The 21,021-nt window shown below is 41.8% G+C and overlaps 2 protein-coding genes across 7 annotated transcripts in view; both read left to right on the top strand.

Annotated features, from left to right (window-relative positions):
• On the top strand, positions 8,947-13,569 carry RANBP6 (RAN binding protein 6). Of its 3 annotated transcripts, none has more exons than XM_018052014.1 (2): positions 8,947-9,111; positions 10,227-13,569. In XM_018052014.1, the coding sequence occupies exons 1-2, from the start codon at positions 8,976-8,978 to the stop codon at positions 10,295-10,297; spliced, it is 207 nt and encodes a 68-aa protein (XP_017907503.1). In that variant the 5' UTR covers positions 8,947-8,975; the 3' UTR covers positions 10,298-13,569. The 3 variants fall into 3 exon arrangements, with proteins under 3 accessions (XP_017907503.1, XP_017907502.1, XP_017907501.1); XM_018052013.1 differs by having other exon boundaries at positions 8,947-9,170; positions 10,227-13,559; XM_018052012.1 differs by having other exon boundaries at positions 8,947-13,569.
• Positions 15,715-21,021, top strand: part of KIAA2026 (KIAA2026 ortholog) — a 108,421-nt gene continuing 103,114 nt past the window's right edge. For 2 of the 4 annotated variants that reach the window (XM_005683685.3, XM_018052015.1), the window contains exon 1: positions 15,715-17,718. In XM_005683685.3, the coding sequence (XP_005683742.2) occupies positions 17,135-17,718 (584 nt within the window). In that variant the 5' untranslated portion in view covers positions 15,715-17,134. Of the gene's footprint in view, positions 17,719-17,865; positions 17,962-21,021 lie in introns of those variants that run through there. The other 2 variants (XM_013965945.2, XM_018052016.1) reach the window with 2 other exon arrangements.

The following is a 21,021-nucleotide window of genomic DNA, read 5'->3' on the forward strand; positions in this document are numbered from 1 at the left end:
AGGGCTGACGGTAATCCTCTCCAGGGACCCTAGAGGACAGATACTATCTTCCTGCTGATACTATATTCCTGCTTTTCTCTGTCATGCTCCAAGGCACAAGATCCCAGATTTTACAATACTCTAAAGTATATCTATAGGCCTCCCAGGTGGCTCAGTGGTAAAGAATCCACCTGCCAATGCAGGATACGTAGATTCGATCCCTGGGACAAGAATATCCCCTCGAGGAGGAAATGGAAACCCACTCCAGTATTCTTGTCGGGAGAATCCCATGAGGAGCCTGGCAGGCCACAGTTCATGGGGTCACAAAGAGGCAGACACGACTAAGCGGCTGAGCACGCACGCGCACCCAGGGGACACTTCTAGATTGTTTGGTTAATGGCCAGAAGAGCCTGCACTCATGAGTCTCCTGGGACTGCAACAAATAGAGAGACAGCTTTTGGTAGCCCACTATCCCAGGGCATATCACAAAAGATGGACAGAAGTACACCACTGCCCCTGTGAGAAAGAGACCTGTCTGCTTGTCCTGGAGCATGACTAAGGGGAAGACCCCAGGCCTGGCACACAACTTGGGGCCCACTAAGATGCCCTCTGTGGAGGAAGTCTCTCCCTCTGCCTCACTCCAGGCCCACAGAGCCATATTTTTATACAAAGTATATGTGGTGTGCACATATTATATATCTTCTTTTCCCACAGAACCATTTTAACACATCTTAAAATACCATGGCTTATGCAACAACTATTATTTCCATTGTTTGGTTATTTTCAATTTTTTAATACTCTAATAGCATAGATCTATTGTGGAAAACGAACGTCCGTCCGTAGTTCTTTAGGCACTCTATCTATCAGATCTAATACCTTAAATCTGTTTGTCACTTCCACTATATAATTGTAAGGGATTTGATTTAGGCCATATCCAAACGGTCTAGTGGATTTCCCTACTTTCTTCAACTTAAGTCTAAATTTTGCAATAAGGAGTTCATGATCTGAGCCACAGTCAGCTAAAACCATCCCCCAAAAAAGAAATGCAAAAAAGCAAAACAGCTGTCTGAGGAGGCCTTATGAATAGCTGAGAAAAGAAGAGAAGCTAAAGGCAAAGGAGAAAAGGAAACATATATCCATCTGAATGCAGAGTTTCAAAGGATAGCAAGGAGAGATAAGAAAGTCTTCATCAGTGATCAATGCAAATAGAGGAAAACAACAGAATGGGAAAGACTAGAGATCTCTTCAAGAAAATTAGATACCAAGAGAACATTTCATGCAAAGATGGGCACAATAAAGGACAGAATGGTATGGACCTAACAGAAGCAGAAGATATTAAGAAAACATGGCAAGAATACATAGAAGGACTATACAAAAAAGATTTTCATGACCCAGATAACCACGATGGTGTGAGCACTAACCTAGAAGCAGACATCCTGGAATGTGAAGTCAAGTGGTCCTTAGGAAGCATCTACAAACAAAGCTAGTGGAGGTGATGGAATTCCAGCTGAGCTATTTCAAATCCTAAAAGGTGACACTGTGAAAGCACTGCACTAAATATGCCAGCAAATTTGGGAAACTCAGCAGGGGCCACAGGACTGGAAAAGGTCAGTTTTCATTCCAATCCCAAAGACAGGCAATGCCAAAGAATGTTCAAACTACAACACAATTACACTCATCCTCACACACTAGCAAAGTAATGCTCAATATTCTCCAAGCAAGGCTTCAATAGTACTTGAACTGAGAACTTTCAGATGTTAAAGCTGGATTTCAAAAAGGCAGAGGAACCAGAGATCAAATTGCCTACATCCACTGGATCGTAGAAAAAGCAAGAGAATTCCAGAAAAACATCTACTTCTGCTTTACTAACTACGCCAAAGCCTTTGACTGTGTGGATCACAACAAACTGTGGAAAATTCTTGAAGAGATGGGAATACCAGACCATCTTACCTGCCTCCTGAGAAACCCGTATGCAGGTCAAGAAGCAACAGTTAGTACCAGACATAGAACAACAGACTGGTTCCAAATCAGGAAAGGAGTATGTCTGGTTCCAAATCAGGAAAGGACTATGTCAAGGCTGTATATTGTCACCCTGCTTATTTAACTTATATGCAGTGTACATCATGTGAAATGCTGGACTGGATGAATCACAACCTGGAATCAAGATTGCTAGGAGAAATATCAATAACCTCAGATATACAGATGACACCACCTTATGGCAGAGAGTGAAAAGGAACTAAAGAGCCTCTTGATGAAGGTGAAAGAGGAGAGTGAAAAAACTGGAAAAGTCAACATTCAAGAAACTAAGATCATGGCATGCAGTCCCATCATTTCATGGCAAATAGATGGGGAAACAATGGAAACAGTGACAGACTTGATTTTCTTGGGCTCCAAAATCAATGCAGATGGTGACTGCAGCCATGAAATTAAAAGACACTTGCTCCTTGGAAGAAAAGCTGTGACAAACTTAGACAGCATATTAAAAGCAGAGATATTTCTTTACCAGCAAAGGTTCATACAGTCAAAACTATGGTTTTTCCAGTAGTCATGTACTGATGTGAGAGTTGGACCATAAAGAAGGCCGAGTGCCAAAGAATTGATGCTTTCAAACTGTTGTGCTGGAGAAGACTCTTGAGAGTCCCTTGGACATCAAGATTAAACTAGTCAATCCTAAAGGAAATTAATACAATGAATATTCATTGGAAGGACTGATGCCGAAATTCCAATATTTTTGCCACCTGATGCAAAGAACCAACTCATTGGAAAAGACCCTGACACTGGGAAAGATTGAGAACATGAGGAAAAAGGGGTGACAGAGATGGCATCATTGACCCAATGGACATAAGTCTGAGCAAACGCTAAGAGTTGGTGAAGGACAGGGAAGTCTGGCATGCTGCAGCCCATGGGGTCGCAGAGTCAGACATGACTTAGCGACTGAACAACAACAACAATTGCATGTAAATTATACCTTAATAAACCTGATTTTAAATAAAAATACATTATAGTTGTGCTCCCTATTGCATCACTTAATGCCTGATATATGAATGAGCCAAGGTCCAGGTGGAAAAATGGAAACCACACTAATTACTTGAAGAGGAGATTTAAGAGATTGGTTACATAGGTGTGAGAGACCTGAAGGAGTGAATAAACAGCACTGATGTAATAAAAAATGGTAACTGAAGGACCTGCTACCATCCCTAAAGCTGAAGGAACAAAATAGAACTGGCATCTTTGAGCTCAGAGCTCCAGGTGAAACCTCAGAGGAATGAGTGCCCCCAGGTTACTGTGGGTATCTCTGCAGAAACAGGAAGCGATTGGATTAAGAGGAAATTACTGTTACCAGGAGGAGGGGCCACTGCTGGGGCAATCCAGACACGAAAAGGAAAAACAAGAAGGAGCAATCTTTTTTCTGTCTCTTTTCTGGTGGAAACTCTGAGGGACCACGCTAAGAAAGGAGAAATTTTGCTTCCAGAACCCAGCCTCAGCATCAGAGAACAAATTAGAGAAAATTTGAATGCGAAACTAAAAGATAACACATAAATGAAACTTCTGGTTTATCCCACTTTTAATAATACTAAGATCAGGAACTTCAGATGGTTTCAGCCTAATCCTTCTATTATCAAATCCCAATCAATGTTTCATTAATGGTTTTAGCATCCACTGGTTATTGCTGCCTACATTCATTATTTCATTTGGGTTACAACACAGTAATTTTCTGATTGTAGCATTTTTATGTACTTTTTATATGGAATTCTATAGAGAAGAATGTGAATAACTGTTAGGTTATCCTGAAATACAGTTTATACAGAAAAGGCAGGAAAAATCGTGATTATTATTAATTTTCAGTTGCTGACCTAGCATCCAAAGATGACCAATGAGTTGTGACTTTTGTTAGTATTAGACACTTGGAACTTTTGCTGATTATATTTGAAGTCTTTTTAATTCATCAGAAGCATTATTCTTTCTGATATTCTGATTGTTTTAATTTAGGTCAGTAGGAGCCTTCATAGTATTTTTTGTTTTCTATATTTTTATTTATTATGGATTATTCTTGCAAAACTGTCAAGAATGTCCAATTTAATTCTGCCTCCTCCCACTTGATTCTAAATCTCTCAGCTCTTGGAAGAAATTTGCAACTTACTTTTCACCTTTCTTCGCTTAACAAGGTGCTAATAAATACTTGAATTGTCCACTTCTGAGCCACCTTACACCTTACGGAAATATTTTTAAATGCCCTCTCAACAGTGCAAACAAATTTAAAATCCAATTTTAATTACAAAGTTTAATAAAGTTCTTTAACCAAATCTTCAAGTCCATTCTTGAAATCTTGAATATTTGTGTGCTCCTTAGGGGGTGAGGGGGTAGGAAATAACACTGCAAAAGGTAAATAGAATTGAATTATGCAATCTAGAGAGGAAGTACTTTAAGATTTTAAATGTGTATGTTCTTCTAAACTAAGAACGTAAATATTTTTCCTAAAACGGATTCCGTTTAGCTCTTACCTTTGTAACAATGACCATCACTATGGAGTGTGGGAGCAACTAGAGAACAAAATATGGATTTGGGGACTCATCTTCTTAAGGAAGACCTACTCCAGTATTCTTGGGCTTCCCTTGTTGCTTAACTGGTAAATAATCTGCCTGCAATGTGGGAGACCTGGGCTTGATCCCTGGATTGGGAAGATCCCCTGGAGAATGGAAAGGCTGCCCTATCCAGTATTCTGGCCTGGAAAATTCCATAGACTATAGTTCATGGGGTCGCAAAGAGTCGGACATGACTCTCATTTTTGCTTTCACTAGATACTGGAGAGTTTTGATAAGACTGGGAGTAACTCCATCTTTGTTCATAAAATGTCACTGAGTACCACCTGGTACATAGCCAGGACTTCCCTGGTGGCTCAGACAGTAAAGAATTTGCATGAAATCTAAAGACCTGGGTCTGACACCTGGGTTGGGAAGGTCCCCTGGAGAAGGGAATGACAACCCACTCCTGTATTCTTGCTTGGGAAATTCCATGGACAGAGGAGCTGTTGGGCTACCGTCCATGGGGTCACAAAGAGTTGGACATAACTGAGGGATTAACACTTTCATTTGTTAGGGAATTCTTCCAGAAAGAGTTAGCAGTCTTTTGGTCTGCATTAATACTGTTCTTTCCTCATGTGTGGGTAAAGAAATAGGTAAATTACAGCATCTCCAACCAGATGCCCAGGTCAAAACTTGGGAAGATTTCCTAGGCTGCTTCTTCCCATGTAAGGTGTTATTGATATGACCTCTTTCAACCTATCTAGTCCTTGCCCTCTTTTCTTTCCTTCCACCACTGCAATGATTTAGACTTTCAGTTTAACTGAACTAAGGTGTGTGTGTGCTCGGTCCTGTCCAACTCTTTGTGACCCTATAGACTGTAGACTGCCAGGAACCTCTGTCCATGAAAATTTCCAGGCATGAATACTGGAGCAGGTTGCCGTTTTCTACTCCAGGGGATCTTACCGACCCAGGGATCAAACTCATGTCCCCTATGTCTCCTGCATTGGCAGGTGGATTCTTTACCACTCTGCCGCCTGGAAAGCCCTAAATGCCTCCAATCTTCACACTTCAGTTTTTGCATTGCTATCAAAGTAATATTTCTAAATGTGGATCATTTCACAGCACTTGATTAAAATCCTTAAACTGCTCCTCTTTACCTTTGGGGGAAAAAAACCAAATTTCTTAACATGGAATATGAGACCCTTCATGATCTGGCTTCTATAGAACTTCTGTCTTCCTCCTTCCTGCCTCTTATGTCATCCCAAGCCCCCTCAAGTCACATACCCAATGCTCCAGCAAGAAATACTGGCAGAACTCATCACACTAGGCTCTAAGACCTTTCCACATTTGAACACAGCTGTTCCCTTTACTTAGAAACTTCTTCTCTTTATTCAAATAGTGAATAAAGATTTATCCTTTAAAAGCCAGCCCTGGTATCACCACCTTTGGGAAGCCTTGCCTGATTTCCCTTAGCTGCCTCCACAAACTCACGTGGTTGCATCACCACAGTGATCACTACACTATATGGTATTTACTGTCTCTCATGGCATCCTCATGTATTTAATGTTTATCCCCAGCACACAGCACCATACTTGAGTATACCCTCAGTGAACATGTGCTGAGAAAATAAATGAATAACTGCGTAATGTTAACCCAGCATTTTCCAAACATGTTTTACAGAGTGGTTCTACCAACTCACTTAAATTACCACCAAAAGTATCATTGAGTTTCCTATTATTCCATATTTTCACTGTCACTTGATATTCTTAGACTTAAATTTAAAACATTGCATTGGGCCTGTGGTGGTATCTCATCCTAGTTTTTGTGTCTTTAATATGCTAATAGATATGGTTTTAAGACAAGCTTTTTCCCCCCAACATGTAATAGTTATTAAGATTTTCTGAAAGAGCGAATGCAAAGACCCTATAATTAGACTTTTTCAAAGAATGGTGGGAAAGCCATTGACTCTGGAGCAAGATGCAGAACTGTAGTCAAGATCTTGGAATCAGAACCAACATTGATTTCAGCAGTGGTTCTCAAATTTTTGTATTCACATGAAAACCCAGTGTCCTTGTTAAAACTGAGCATTCTTAGGTTGTATCACCCAGAAATTCTGATTCAGTAGTTCAGAGATTGAACCCTAATATCTACATTTTAAAATAAGTTTCTCAAGTGATTCTGATGCAGTTGACTTTCAGTCCACAGAATAAAAAGCACTGTTTAGAGAATAAGGTTTTTTCCTAAACGAGCATTTGTTGTTGTTGTTTTTGTTGTTGTTTAGTCACTAAGTCGTGTCTGACTCTTTGTGACTCTGCTGGCTGTAGCCCACCAGGCTCCTTTGCCCATGGGATTTCCCAGGCAAGAACACTGGAGTGAGTTGCCATTTCCTTTTCAAAGGAATCTTCCTGACCCAGGGATCAAACCTGCATCTCCTGCATTGGCAGGCAGATTCTTTATTGATGAACTACCAGGAACAAAATTAAAGTTCAGCCAACTTAGAGAAGTTTAAAATATACCGTGCAATAAGCGAAAACGTCTGATTGTATTGCAAAATCAAGAGTAATTATGGGGAAGTGGTATGGTGAAAGAGCATCGGTGTTGCTTTCAGAAGAGGTAGATTGGAGACTCAGGGTGCGTCATCTTAGGCAAATCCCTTAACCTTCCTGAGTTTCCATTTCTCACCTAAAATTAGTATTATATCTATTCTACCAATCTTGCAAACCTGTGTAATGGTTAAAATGATAAAGTGGCAAGGCCCATACAAAAGTAAGATCTAATCATTGTTAAAGTAATGATGATTTTTTTAATATATAATTTTATTTATGTATTTTACTAATTATTTTTGGCTGTGCTGGGTCTTCCTTGCTATGCAGGCTTTTCTCTCATTGCAGCAAGCAGGGTCTACTCTTTGTTGCAGTGGGCAGGCTTCTCATTGAACTGGCTTATCTTGTTGCAGAGCACTAGGCTCTAGACACACAGGCTTCAGTAGTTGGATTTGTGGGCTCAGTAGTTGCAGTTCCTATTTACCAGGCTCTAGAAGACAATGGCACTCCACTCCAGTACTCTTGCTTGGAAAATCCCATGGATGGAGGAGCCTGGTAGGCTGCAGTCCATGAGGTCGCTAAGAGTCGGAAACGACTGAGCAACTTCACTTTCAGTTTTCACTTTCATGCATTGGAGAAGGAAATGGCAACCCACTCCAGTGTTCTTGCCTGGAGAATCCCAGGGATGGCGGATCCTGGTGGGCTGCCGTCTATGGGGTCGCACAGAGTCGGACATGATTGAAGCGACCTAGCAGCAGCAGCAGAGCACAGCTCAATAGTTGTAGCACAAGGGCTTAGTTGCTCCACAGCATGTGGCATCTTCTAGGACCAGAGATCAAAATTGTGCCCCCTGCATTGGCAGGTGGATTATTTACCGCTGAGCCCGTGTAATTAATGAGCCTGGTAATTTCAGGGAAGCAACCCTTCCTGAATTAAAGAAATAATATTTAGCCTCAGGGGCATTTATTTCTTAGAATAACCTCAGCTGCTCTACGAAAAGGAAAACTGTAAAAACATTTTAAGTTTGCAAAAAAAAAACTTGAGTGACAAGACCAGGGATTCAAATCAATTTTGAGACAAGACCAGGATTCTAATCTTACTAACCCACGTTACTTTTCATCATACATTACTCAAATACCTTTCTCATTCTTTATTATAATCCACAGAGCAAGTGATTCCAACACACACCTGAATCTGAGCACCTCTGCTCTACTGCATTAGATGTAATAGTGGGGTGCTAATCGTTGTCTTTATCTTTTATTGTACTTATTTGATAAAAAGCTTTATTGAGGTATTATCCACATGCAATCCAATTCACCAAACTAAATTGTACAATTCAATGGTTTGAGTATAATCAGAGTCGTGCAGCTATCTCCACTATCAATTTCACATTTTCATCACCCAGAAAGAACTTTCCTGACAGCAGTTATTCTCTATTCTCTCTTCCCCTCAGCCATTGCCAAACACTAATCTACTTTCTGTATGGATTTTCCATTTTAGACCTTTCATATAAAGGGAATCATAAAACATGTAGCCTTTCGTGATTGTCTTCTTTCACTTAGATTTTCAAGGCGTACGCTCTGTTTTAAAATTATCAGTGTAACAACCGTAGATCTAGTTAAGAAATAAAAGACGAAAAAACCCATAATCCCATTCTAATAGTCATTATCATACTTTTATTTTTTCCTCTCTATAGGTGCATTTTCATTTTATTGGAAATCAGATGGAGAGCGACCCTCGCTCCCACCACGACCCCACGAGTCCCGCGCCACCGGACTCCCGTCCTCCCAAAGCCCGGACCAAGACGAGCCACGGCAGGGGAGGAAGTGGCCCCGCCCCGCCCCTCCGCGCCGGCGCCTCGCTGATGTCACTGCTCCGGGACGCAGACCCCCGCCCTCCTTCCCCGTCGCGGTTGCTTTGACAGAACGCGATGGCGGCGTCCGGGTCTGCTGGAGTACCGGCGACCGTGTCGGGAAAGCAAGAGTTTTACCAGCTTCTGAAGAACCTGATCAATCCAAGCTGTATGGTGCGGCGGCAGGCAGAGGAAATCTATGAAAATATCCCAGGTCTGTGTAAGACTACATTCCTCTTAGATGCCGTCAGAAATAGAAGAGCAGGTTATGAGGTGAGACAAATGGCTGCCGCCCTGCTACGACGGCTTTTGTCCTCTGGGTTTGAGGAAGTCTATCCAAATTTGCCTTCTGATGTTCAGAGGGACGTCAAGATTGAACTGATACTGGCTGTTAAGTTAGAAACACATGCTAGTATGAGGAAAAAACTTTGTGACATTTTTGCAGTCCTGGCCAGGAATTTGATAGATGAGGATGGCACTAACCACTGGCCTGAAGGTCTGAAGTTCCTTGTTGATTCAATCTACTCTAAAAATGTGGTTCTATGGGAAGTTGCACTTCACGTTTTCTGGCACTTTCCGGGGATTTTTGGGAACCAGGAGCGGCACGATTTGGATATCATCAAAAGGTTGTTGGACCAGTGTATTCAAGATCAAGAACATCCAGCAATCAGGACATTATCTGCTAGAGCTGCAGCTGCATTTGTACTTGCTAATGAGAATAATATTGGTCTTTTCAAAGACTTTGCAGACTTGCTTCCTGGAATCTTACAGGCTGTGAATGATTCATGCTACCAGGATGATGATTCAGTGCTAGAATCCCTTGTCGAGATTGCAGATACTGTACCTAAATATTTGGGTCCTTATTTAGAAGATACTCTGCAACTGAGTCTAAAGTTATGTGGAGACTCTAGACTTAGTAATCTGCAACGCCAGCTGGCACTTGAAGTAATAGTGACTTTGTCTGAAACTGCCACCCCAATGTTGAAAAAACATACAAATATTATTGCACAGGCAGTTCCTCATATATTAGCAATGATGGTTGATCTACAAGATGACGAGGACTGGGTAAATGCTGATGAAATGGAAGAAGATGATTTTGACAGCAATGCAGTTGCTGCTGAGAGTGCATTAGACAGACTGGCTTGTGGGCTCGGTGGAAAACTTGTTTTACCAATGACTAAGGAGCATATCATGCAGATGCTGCAGAGCCCTGACTGGAAATACCGACATGCTGGATTAATGGCCTTATCTGCTATTGGAGAAGGATGCCATCAGCAAATGGAATCAATTTTAGATGAAACAGTTAATTCTGTTTTGCTTTTTCTTCAGGATCCTCATCCAAGGGTGAGGGCTGCAGCCTGTACTACACTTGGACAGATGGCTACAGATTTTGCACCTAACTTCCAAAAGAAATTCCATGAAACTGTGATTGCAGCTCTGTTGCGTACTATGGAAAATCAAGGTAATCAGCGTGTACAGTCACATGCAGCTTCTGCGCTTATTATTTTTATTGAAGACTGTCCCAAATCATTGCTGGTTCTATATTTGGATAGTATGGTAAGAAATCTACATTCCATCTTGGTGATTAAACTTCAAGAGTTGATTCGCAATGGAACTAAGTTGGCCTTAGAACAGCTTGTGACAACCATTGCCTCAGTTGCAGATACAATAGAAGAAAAATTTGTACCATACTATGATATATTTATGCCCTCACTAAAGCATACTGTTGAGCTTGCTGTTCAAAAGGAACTCAAACTTCTGAAAGGAAAGACTATTGAATGCATTAGCCATGTTGGTCTTGCTGTTGGTAAGGAAAAATTTATGCAAGATGCATCAAATGTGATGCAGTTATTGTTGAAGACACAATCAGACTTAAATAATATGGAAGATGATGACCCTCAGACCTCTTACATGGTTTCAGCATGGGCTAGAATGTGTAAAATTCTTGGAAGTGATTTTCAACAGTACCTTCCACTGGTTATTGAGCCTCTTATTAAGACTGCTTCAGCTAAACCTGACGTTGCTCTCTTAGACACACAAGATGTGGAGAATATGAGTGATGATGATGGATGGCAATTTGTAAATCTTGGAGACCAGCAAAGTTTTGGAATTAAAACTTCAGGACTTGAAGCAAAAGCAACTGCTTGCCAGATGTTGGTTTATTATGCTAAGGAGTTAAGAGAAGGATTTATGGACTATACAGAACAAGTTGTAAAACTGATGGTTCCTTTACTGAAATTTTATTTCCATGACAATGTTCGAGTGGCAGCTGCAGAGTCCTTGCCTTTTCTCCTGGAATGTGCAAGAATTCGGGGGCCAGAGTATCTTGCACAGATGTGGCAATTCATATGTGATCCCTTAATCAAGGCTATTGGGACCGAACCTGATACAGATGTACTCTCAGAAATAATGAATTCTTTTGCAAAATCCATTGAAGTAATGGGAGATGGGTGCCTTAATGATGAACACTTGGAAGAACTGGGAGAAATACTGAAAGCAAAACTTGAAGGGCACTTTAAAAACCAAGAACTAAGACAGGTCAAAAGACAGGAAGAAAACTATGATCAACAGGTTGAAATGTCTCTGCAAGATGAGGATGAATGTGATGTTTATATTCTGACCAAAGTATCAGATATTTTGCACTCCTTATTTAGTACTTACAAGGAAAAGATTTTACCGTGGTTTGAACAGCTACTTCCATTAATTGTAAATCTAATTTGTTCTAATAGGCCATGGCCAGACAGACAGTGGGGATTGTGCATATTTGATGATATCATAGAGCACTGCAGTCCAACTTCATTTAAATATGTTGAATATTTTCGGTGGCCAATGCTACTAAATATGCGTGACAACAACCCTGAAGTCAGGCAAGCTGCTGCTTATGGCCTGGGTGTTATGGCACAGTTTGGTGGAGATGATTATCGTTCTTTATGTTCAGAAGCTGTTCCGCTGCTGGTAAAAGTTATTAAGTGTGCAAATTCCAAAACCAAAAAAAATGTCATTGCTACAGAGAACTGTATCTCAGCAGTAGGGAAGATTTTGAGGTTTAAGCCTAACTGTGTAAATGTAGATGAAGTTCTTCCACACTGGTTGTCATGGCTTCCGCTGCATGAGGATAAAGAGGAAGCTATTCAGACTTTGAGTTTTCTCTGTGACTTAATTGAAAGTAACCACCCAGTTGTACTTGGTCCAAATAATTCCAATCTTCCAAAAATAATTAGTATAATTGCAGAAGGAAAAATTAACGAGACTATTAACTATGAAGATCCTTGTGCCAAACGCCTAGCTAATGTTGTACGTCAGGTACAGACTTCTGAAGAATTATGGTTGGAATGCATTTCCCATCTTGATGATGGGCAGCAGGAAGCCTTACAGGAACTGCTAAATTTTGCTTGAAGCACTTTAATATTACTTGAATATCATCCCCCATAAAAGTAACTCCAAGTAAGTGTTGTGAGTGGATTCCATTATGATTGAGAGAGCTGTTCTCTTCCTGCTAAGCAGTTTATATTCCTTCCCAGTGTTTCTCCATGATTAGTCAGTGTTATAGCCTCTGTTTACCTTGCATGTTTTATCAAATACAGACCTTGGTGATAACCTGTGCTTCTGTTGTCTTAAAATGTTTGTCACCTTTCCTCTATTTGATGTGAAGTATGTACATTGTTGCTATTTGTCTAAATTCCTGATGCTGGGCAAGCAGTGTGCTTGGTGTCAGGGTGTCCTGCTGCCTAACAGAAGATGTTAAGAGTGCACAAAGATGGGATAGAAGAACTTCCAGGACAAACTCTTTGGAATTGTGAGTGAAGAATATAGTGGCAGGCTTATTCCTCCTTTATGATACTCCTAGATTTCATAGTAATGGGAGGATGCTGGTATTGGAAAAGTTTTGAGATACTGCAGTGGATGTGGGGAGTTTTCTCCATAATACATAAGAACTTTTTAATAATGTCCTCCTGAGGCTGAGACATATCCATATTCTGCTTCCCAAGGTGTCCAGCTGATAGTTAAGAGAACTTTAAAATCTTAGCCAGATCAGTCTGTCTATTTTAACTTAACCAGGACTCTTAAGGACCACAGTTACTGTAAAGGGTATCCTGGTACATCTAACACTGGTAGCATATAACATACTGTAATACAGTATTTGACAAAGAGTAAATGATTATTTGTGGGAGTCAATCACTGTTACGTGTTTGAGCAGAATATTGCATTGTGTTTGTAAGCCATTTTTCCCTGCAAAGCAGTTCAACAAGAGAAGCCCTGATTCAAAATGGGGCTTAAATAGATTTCTATTTTGAAGAAACTCAGTTGTTTAGTAGCATTAAAGAGAATTCAATTGTGATCATGAAAGGGAAGCAAAATTAATCTTTAAACATGAAAAAGAAAACAGCTTTGAGATGACCAGTCATTTAGCAGTAAGTGTGAATTCTAAGAAAGCAGTTCTATAAATTTGGGGTAACATATTAATTACAATGTTGGTCTTTAATCTCAGGCTTTTTGTAGGGTAGAAAAAAAAGCTTTCTACTCAGCAAATTATTGATCCAAAATTTAAGAACAAATACATCTGTAATGGATTTCCTTGGGCTGTTATGAGTACTGTGTATGTATTTAGTGAGTATTTAAGATCTAGTAAGTGCTTAATAAATGGTAGCTGTTACTGCTGTTGGTGTTTGTACCTCTTCTGTGTTCTTTTTTATGGTCTGGAATTCCTTTTATATTAAAATCTCCCTGTTTCCCCTCCTACCAGTTCATGACCAGGCCATCTAGGCCACTGTGGACAGAGATACGAAATTGAGATTTTAAATATGCAATTCCTATACATTCCCTGTAGTTATTTATTGTTAATGAGGGGAAAGAAAGAAAAGGACATTGGTTGGGGTATAGTCATTATTTTAATAAGATTAAATTTAAAAGTATAGGCGAATAAATAGAAAAACCCCACCACAAAGTATTAATAGAGGTTTTCTATGGATGGTGGGATTGAAAGGCAGTTTTTCTTCTCATTGATCTATATTTTTTAAAAGTTCAAGGACCTGATTCTACTTTCGTAATAGTTAAGATCGAAGTTAATTGGCCTCTCAGTGACATGTAGCTAACTTTCCTGCTACTCATCCAGGTGTCTATTAATATTCTTTATTTAAGAAGCTTTTGGTAAACATTTCTACCAATTCCATATATTCTTGTGCATGAAAAATTGGAAAACCTATCATATGACTTGGAATTAGGCACCTGGAGAATTTTGAAGACAAACCTAGATTTGAATTTTGGCAAGCTGCTTTTTTAACCTAAACAGTTTTCCATCAGTGAAATAAGCATAAGGCCTAGCTAAATGTGAGAATTAAAGAAGGTAATGAATATAAAGTGATCAGTGGCACAGGGTTCAATAAATGTAAGCTAATATTATCTGAGAGTCATGAAATATGGTTGGTGGCTAAAGAGAAGGTGATATCTGATGGGATGGCTCCAGATTCTTAGGCTTTCTCAAAGGAAAGATGTCCAGTCAGACACATTTTTGGTTGCCAGTCCCTGAAGTAAGACTGGTCTGCCTTTGTTCCTGATTTAAGGTACATCTGTAGACCTGAGTTCGATTCCTTGGTTGGGAAGAAGGGAAAGGCTACCCACTCCAATATTGTGGCCTGGAGAATTCCATGTACTGTATAGTCCATAGGGTCCCAAAGAGTCCACACAGCTAAGCGACTTTCACTCATGGGCTAAGGAGAGAGAATGCTGTAAATGCCTAATAAATTACAAATGTCTGATGAGGTAAGAGGAGATCTAGATAAACTAGATGATGGGTGTGTGTTTGTGTGTGGGGGGTTGTCAATACCCTAAAACCTTAAAAGTGTCCCCATTTAACTCTTACCTAAGACTATCTAACATACTAGACACCCCCCAACCCGCAAAAAAAAAGAAAGAAGAAGCTTTTTAGTTTCGAATTTTATCAGTGCTTTAAAGGTCCACATTGATGGGAAGTAAAACAGACTTAAGAGTCAATATATCGCAATCACTTTGTTACACATCTTTACTTTTAAAATGTTTACTTTCTAAAATTTTGAAAGTAATTTGATGTTTCAAGCAAGAGCAGAAAAAGGAATATGTGCATCTTTGAAAAAGAACCTGAGAAAATAGTATTATCTGCATTAAGGAACCGTTAGTTACTTTCTACTCATTTTTAATTTGAAATATTTGAAGACTAAGTCCCAAGGACTTTAAATGAGGTTCCATTCCCTTCCATGACTCTTCTTCAGTTCAGTTCAGTCGCTCAGTCGTGTCCGACTCTTTGCGACCCCATGAATCGCAGCAGTCAGGCCTCCCTGTCCATCACCAACTCCCAGAGTTCACTCAGACTCACGTCCATCGAGTCAGTGATGCCATCCAGCCATCTCATCCTCTGTCGTCCCCTTCTCCTCCTGCCCCCAATCTCTCCCAGCATCAGGGTCTTTTCCAATGAGTCACCTCTTCGCATGAGGTGGCCAAAGTACTGGAGTTTCAGCTTTAACATCATTCCTTCCAAAGAAATCCCAGGGTTGATCTCCTTCAGAATGGACTGGTTGATCTCCTTGAAGTCCAAGGGACCCTCAAGAGTCTTCTCCAACACCACAGTTCAAAAGCATCAATTCTTCGGCGCTCAGCCTTCTTCACAGTCCAACTCTCACATCCATACATGACCACAGGAAAAACCATAGCCTTGACTAGACGGACCTTAGTCGGCAAAGTAATGTCTCTGCTTTTGAATATACAATCTAGGCTGGTCATAACTTTTCTTCCAAGGAGTAAGCGTCTTTTAATTTCATGGCTGCAGTCACCATCTGCAGTGATTTTGGAGCTAAAGTCTGCCACTGTTTCCACTGTTTCCCCATCTATTTCCCATGAAGTGATGGGACCAGATGCCAGATGTCAAAAATTGAGAAGGTGGGGATGTCTTTTCACTTTAACGGAAAACATGGGATTAACTTCCAAAATAGGAACTGATGTTAAGACGGGGACGGGAGTTTTAGAAATTCGAGTTCTACACATCATCTTTTTTCTTTTGCATGTGAACATTTGTTCCAAATGATCGAGTCCTTGAACCTTTCTAAACTTTACAAAATTCCAATTCTACGTTGAAAAACTAGCAGTCACGGGGGTGGACGATGGGAGTGTGCAAAGGGAAACTTTTTACAATAGGGATAGGATTTACATTCTATGTCTACTTACAATTCACTTTCCATCAACGAAAGTTGTCTAGCAAGCGCCTGCAGGATTAATATTAGCTTTTATCGCTAACAGGGGTCTCGCGGAACAAATACCCTTTTAGCACAGCCCACTTCTAAAACCCTTTCAGCCTCCCACTCAGGAGGTGGCGAGCAAAGCCCAGCGGCCGCTTTGCTTCTCTCTTCACTCCGCCCCTTCCAGTTGGCTACAAGCTAATGACATCATTGCTCCGCGCAACCTACCAGGCCTCAGGGCCTGAAGCTGAGACGAAGTCCTGGCTTTCACGTAGCGGTACGTGAAGTGGGGGTGGTAGTGTTCTACTACGCATGCTCACCGTCGACGGCGACGGTGCCTCTTTCTTTGCTTCTTTCCACAGCTCGCCCCAACCTGGAGAGCCGGGGCGGGGGGTTGGGGGGGGGGGCGCTGAGTGCCCTCCCCCTTCTCTCCCGGCCCCTCCTCTTCCCCCCGCCCAGTAGGGCTTCTAACTGACAGTTGTCGCCAGGCCCCGTCCGCGCCACCTCCTCCTGCCTGGGTCCCCCGCAGGTAGAGAGGGGCGGGAGGGAGTGTGAGGGAGAGGAGGAGGAGCCCGAGCCGCGGTGGCCCAGCGTTTCGGCGCCCTCCGGGGAGGCTAGAGAAGAAGCCCACTTTTCTCCTCGCCCCCTCCCTGCCTTCAAGCCGGCCCGGGAGGGGGTGGGGCGCGGAGGCCAAGCCAGGCCTGGCGGGTTAAGAGCGGCCGGGCGGGGCGCGGAGGGGTGAGGCAGGCTAGGGCCGTGCGCGCGCGCCGCCGCCGGGGGGAGGGGAGAGGAGGGCACCTAGGCTCTCCTCTTCTCTCCCCCCTCCCCCGCGCCCCATGTAACCCCGCCCCGCCGGCGGCAAGCTCGAGACCCCCGCGCGCACCGAGCCGAGCCGGCGGCTGAGAAGAGCAAGGCCCGATGCGGCTGAGGCTGCGCGGCGCCCCTGAGCCCTGAGGAAGCGGTCCGCGCTCACGCGTGCCCCGGCGCCTCGAGCGGCCCCTGCACACCGCCCAAGCTGGGCCTGCCGGAGGCATGAGCGTGCCCGGGAAGCCGGAGGAGATGAAGCCGGTCGGAGAAGAGGAGCGGCCGCCAGCGGCGGCCGAGGAAGAGGACGACGACGAGTTGGTGGCAGCGGCCCCGGCCTCACGGCCGGCCCGAAGGAGTGCCTCCTCTAGGGAGGACGCGGACGACGACGAAGAGGAGGAGGAGATGGTGGTCGGGGGCGGTGGCTGCAAGGAGCAGGAGCTGACCTACGAGCTGCAGCAGGGCTACCGCATCCTGGGCGAGTTTCTGCAGGAGAAGCACCGAGGCCTCACCGCCCCATTCCTCCAGCCCTTGGGGGGCGTTGCCACGAGGGAAGAAGAGGCGGCCGAGGGGCCGCGCGGCGGAGGCCGGGGCTGTCGCGCCCTCCCGCAGCAGCCGGGTCAGGGCATGTGTCTGCTGAAGATGGAGGAGAAGTTCGCCAGCGGCCAGTACGGGGGCATCACCGAGTTCGTGGCGGACTTCAGGTTGATGCTGGAGACGTGCTACCGCCAGCATGGAGTAGACCACTGGATCTCCAAACAGGGCCAGAAGCTGGAGATGATGCTGGAGCAGAAGTTGGCGCTTCTTTCTCGGTGAGTGAGCCCAGTTCCCGGCGGGACTGACGGACTGACACAAACACACCCTCGCACGTGTCCGAGGATGGGTTGGGCCAGGGGCCGGGGGGCGTCGCTGATAGGTGCTGAGTCAGAACCCGGGAGGAGGAGCAGTGCTGGGCGGGGGCCCGCAGGGGTGTGGTGGGTGTGGGCCGAAAGAACCCCGCGCCCAGACGGAAAAGAACCCGAGGAGAAAGCCGGGAACCGAGCGCTGAAGAGCAGGTAAAGTTTGTGGAAGTAAAGTGAAAAGGTGCCCGTAGGAAGAATTATAGGAGTAGGGAGAGGAAAAGTTTTAGTGGGATGGAAGATGGCCTTGCAACTTTTATTAGACAATTTTGGCAAGAAAATTTTAAACGTTTTTGAAATGAAATATCATTAGAAATTTATGTTGGCTCGTGTAAAAGGTGGTTTCAAACTTAAGGTTATATCGTTTTACTACTCAGCTCGGTCATCGGAGTGTATAGTGTTATTACATGGTTAACAGTTACTATGGCATATTCTTGGTTTTTTCTCTCACCTTCCTCTGAGAGGACTGAATTTTTGTATCAACACAAAAATTTTAATACGCTTAGGATGTTGGTGTTTATTCTCCCAGAAGTCATAGGGAGGTCAGGTGGCTCGACGTGGGTGGGAGGGTGAGTAGGTGTGTGTATGCTCTTGGTACACTCTAGGTGGGTGGGTGTGCTCAGTCGTGTCCGACTCTTTAAGACCCCATTGACTGTACACCGCCCGGTCCTCTGTCCATGGGGATTCTCCAGGCAAGAATACTGGAGTGGGGTGCCCATGCCCTCCTCACACTAAGGTATACTCCGCCCGTATATCTACTCAATTATTTTTCCTTTATAATAAGTGATAATGTAACACAGGAGGCTACCAAAATAAACATTAATTTATAATTCTGTGATTGATAGGAGCCAGTTGAATTTCTCTAGTGGAAATTCGTCAGGAATAAAAAAGTAATTGAATGTTGTTGGAAATTGTGGTTGAAGTGATCCAGTTGTTTGACCCTTTCTTTACTAGTGGAAGTGAACTTGCAAGTCACTCTACCTTTTTGGCCTCAGTTTCCTCATCTATAAAATGAGGATAATGACAGTACCTAATTAATGGGGTTGCTGTTTCTTAAATGCATTAATAAATGTAAAGTCGAATGTGCCAGTCCCATATAGTTAGCTCAAGTTTTAACCATTGTGATACTAGTAGTGGTAGTTGAATAAAATGAATATTCTCATATCTGAAACTGGGATGTGTGCCAGTGCTTTTATCCAAAAGCTCCTGAAAAGTTGTGTTAACTTTTCTGTCCTTGATTTATAATTGTAATTTTAAAATAATCTTAACTGTTGCTGGCTTCCAGTTATGCTGTTTTCAAGGCTACCAGTGACTTCTTTTACTGAAAACAACGGTTACTTAGTGCTTGACTCATTAGGGCGGCTCTGTTTAAACTAAGAAACCTCTTCTTGAATCTTTTCTTAATACTGAATTATTTGGTAATAGAATAATTCACAAATTTGTATATTACTTTTAATACTTTATTTAGTGGCATTTTATTTGTGTGGTGTGTTTGTTACCCTTGTCTTCACGGTGTTTTATAGTTATGACTCACATGAGAAACAGTCCATTCACATTATTTTTGAGTAGTAAAATATATTCCAAGTTGATGTTGCAAGATTTTAGATGTGGAAGAAGCCATAGAGTTTATCTAGTTCAAGCATCTAGTTTTGCAGATTAGAAACAGGGATTTAGAATGAGGCTGGATAATGATTGCATGAAAAGTGCTAAGAAGTTGCAAATAGGTTTGAATACAGGTGTTTTCAGAACCTTTGCGTATATAAGTCCTGCAAAATAGCAGGGAGACCATTTCTCTTTTACATAAAGGTTAATTTCTGAATGTTTTGAATCATTCCTAATGACTAAAATTCAAAATACTGTATTACCATATGATCTAATAGCACCCATACTTAAAACATTCTTTTGTTTATAAACATAATAATGTATTTCTGACGTTCTTAGTCCAGGAGAGATAAAATTCTTGCAGTTTAGTAGTAAATAGTAATATGATGATCTCAAAGAGATAATTAAGGCTTTTTGAGTCCCTCACTTTTTTTGTATTTGATATGTACAAACATTTTGTAAATAATAGGTTCAACAAACCACAGTTGTAGATCTAGGAAATCATTTCTTTTTCTGTACTAGTCTAAAATCCAAGTCATTACTAAATAAATGCTTTGAATGGGCACCACTTCAAGAAAAGCATAGATTATAACTGTTTGGTATGCAGTTAGGATATATAGATGTTCCAGAACAATACTCTATAGACTGTCCACATGAGTATGATTTTTAGCAAATAGATAATTCAGATACCTTATTTCTAAATAAGTGGTATATCATATTTTAGTAATAAAAAACACTTACATATTAAATTTGTTCTCTTTTGTCTTTTCATATGTATTTGTAAGATACTGAATTAACCCTTATTTTCAAATTTAAGGAGAATTTTACAGCTGCTTCATATATTACTGAGCAAGAAATGAGGTACATCAGATAGAGAGGGTGTCACATTATTGCAGAGCAGTCCAGTGGCATGTACCTTGGGCAGATTGTATAACTTGAATCTCAGTGTTTTCATCTGTTCTTTGAAAGTATTGATTGCACAAATGTGTATCTGTCTGAACTAGACATTCAGATATCAAAAGAGGTTTTCTACTCTTTTAAGTGGTATATAGTTGAGTAGGGGAAAAGACACTTAAAAAGATAGATGATTCTACAATATAATGGAGTTAAAAGGTATAGAGAAGTTTATACTTGAACTATTTCTTAAACAAGTTGAAGATTGCTTCTGGATTTTCTTAGAGGGTTTGAGAGAGACATTCCAGAATATTGAACTACAATGAATGCAAGGCATGGGATAGCAAGGTGTTTCTGGGAACTACAGATACTTCCTATGGCTACAGTATGGTCTCCAGGGTAGTGTCTGCTTTTCAGCAGGTACGCAGGATGATCAACTGGGGAGGAGGAAGAAAATATTACAACTTTAGTATATTTTATTTTTATTTTATCCTGTTAACATTTCTAAGTTTTTTGGTTTGCGTCTTGTGTTTATGATAACACTACATGTATATGATCTACAAATGACATTTAATCATATGTAATTAGTAATATATAACAATGTTTTATATATATAATATTTGTGATAGAACTACGACTAAGAGTAGCGTATCTAGTCTCACAGTTACATATTTTAGAAAGGATCTCATTCATGTATTTGAGGCAACTGAGGGCTTCCCA

The sequence above is a fragment of the Capra hircus genome, chromosome 8, assembly GCF_001704415.2.
Source record: "Capra hircus breed San Clemente chromosome 8, ASM170441v1, whole genome shotgun sequence".
In the NCBI taxonomy this organism is placed as follows: Eukaryota; Metazoa; Chordata; class Mammalia; order Artiodactyla; family Bovidae; genus Capra; species Capra hircus.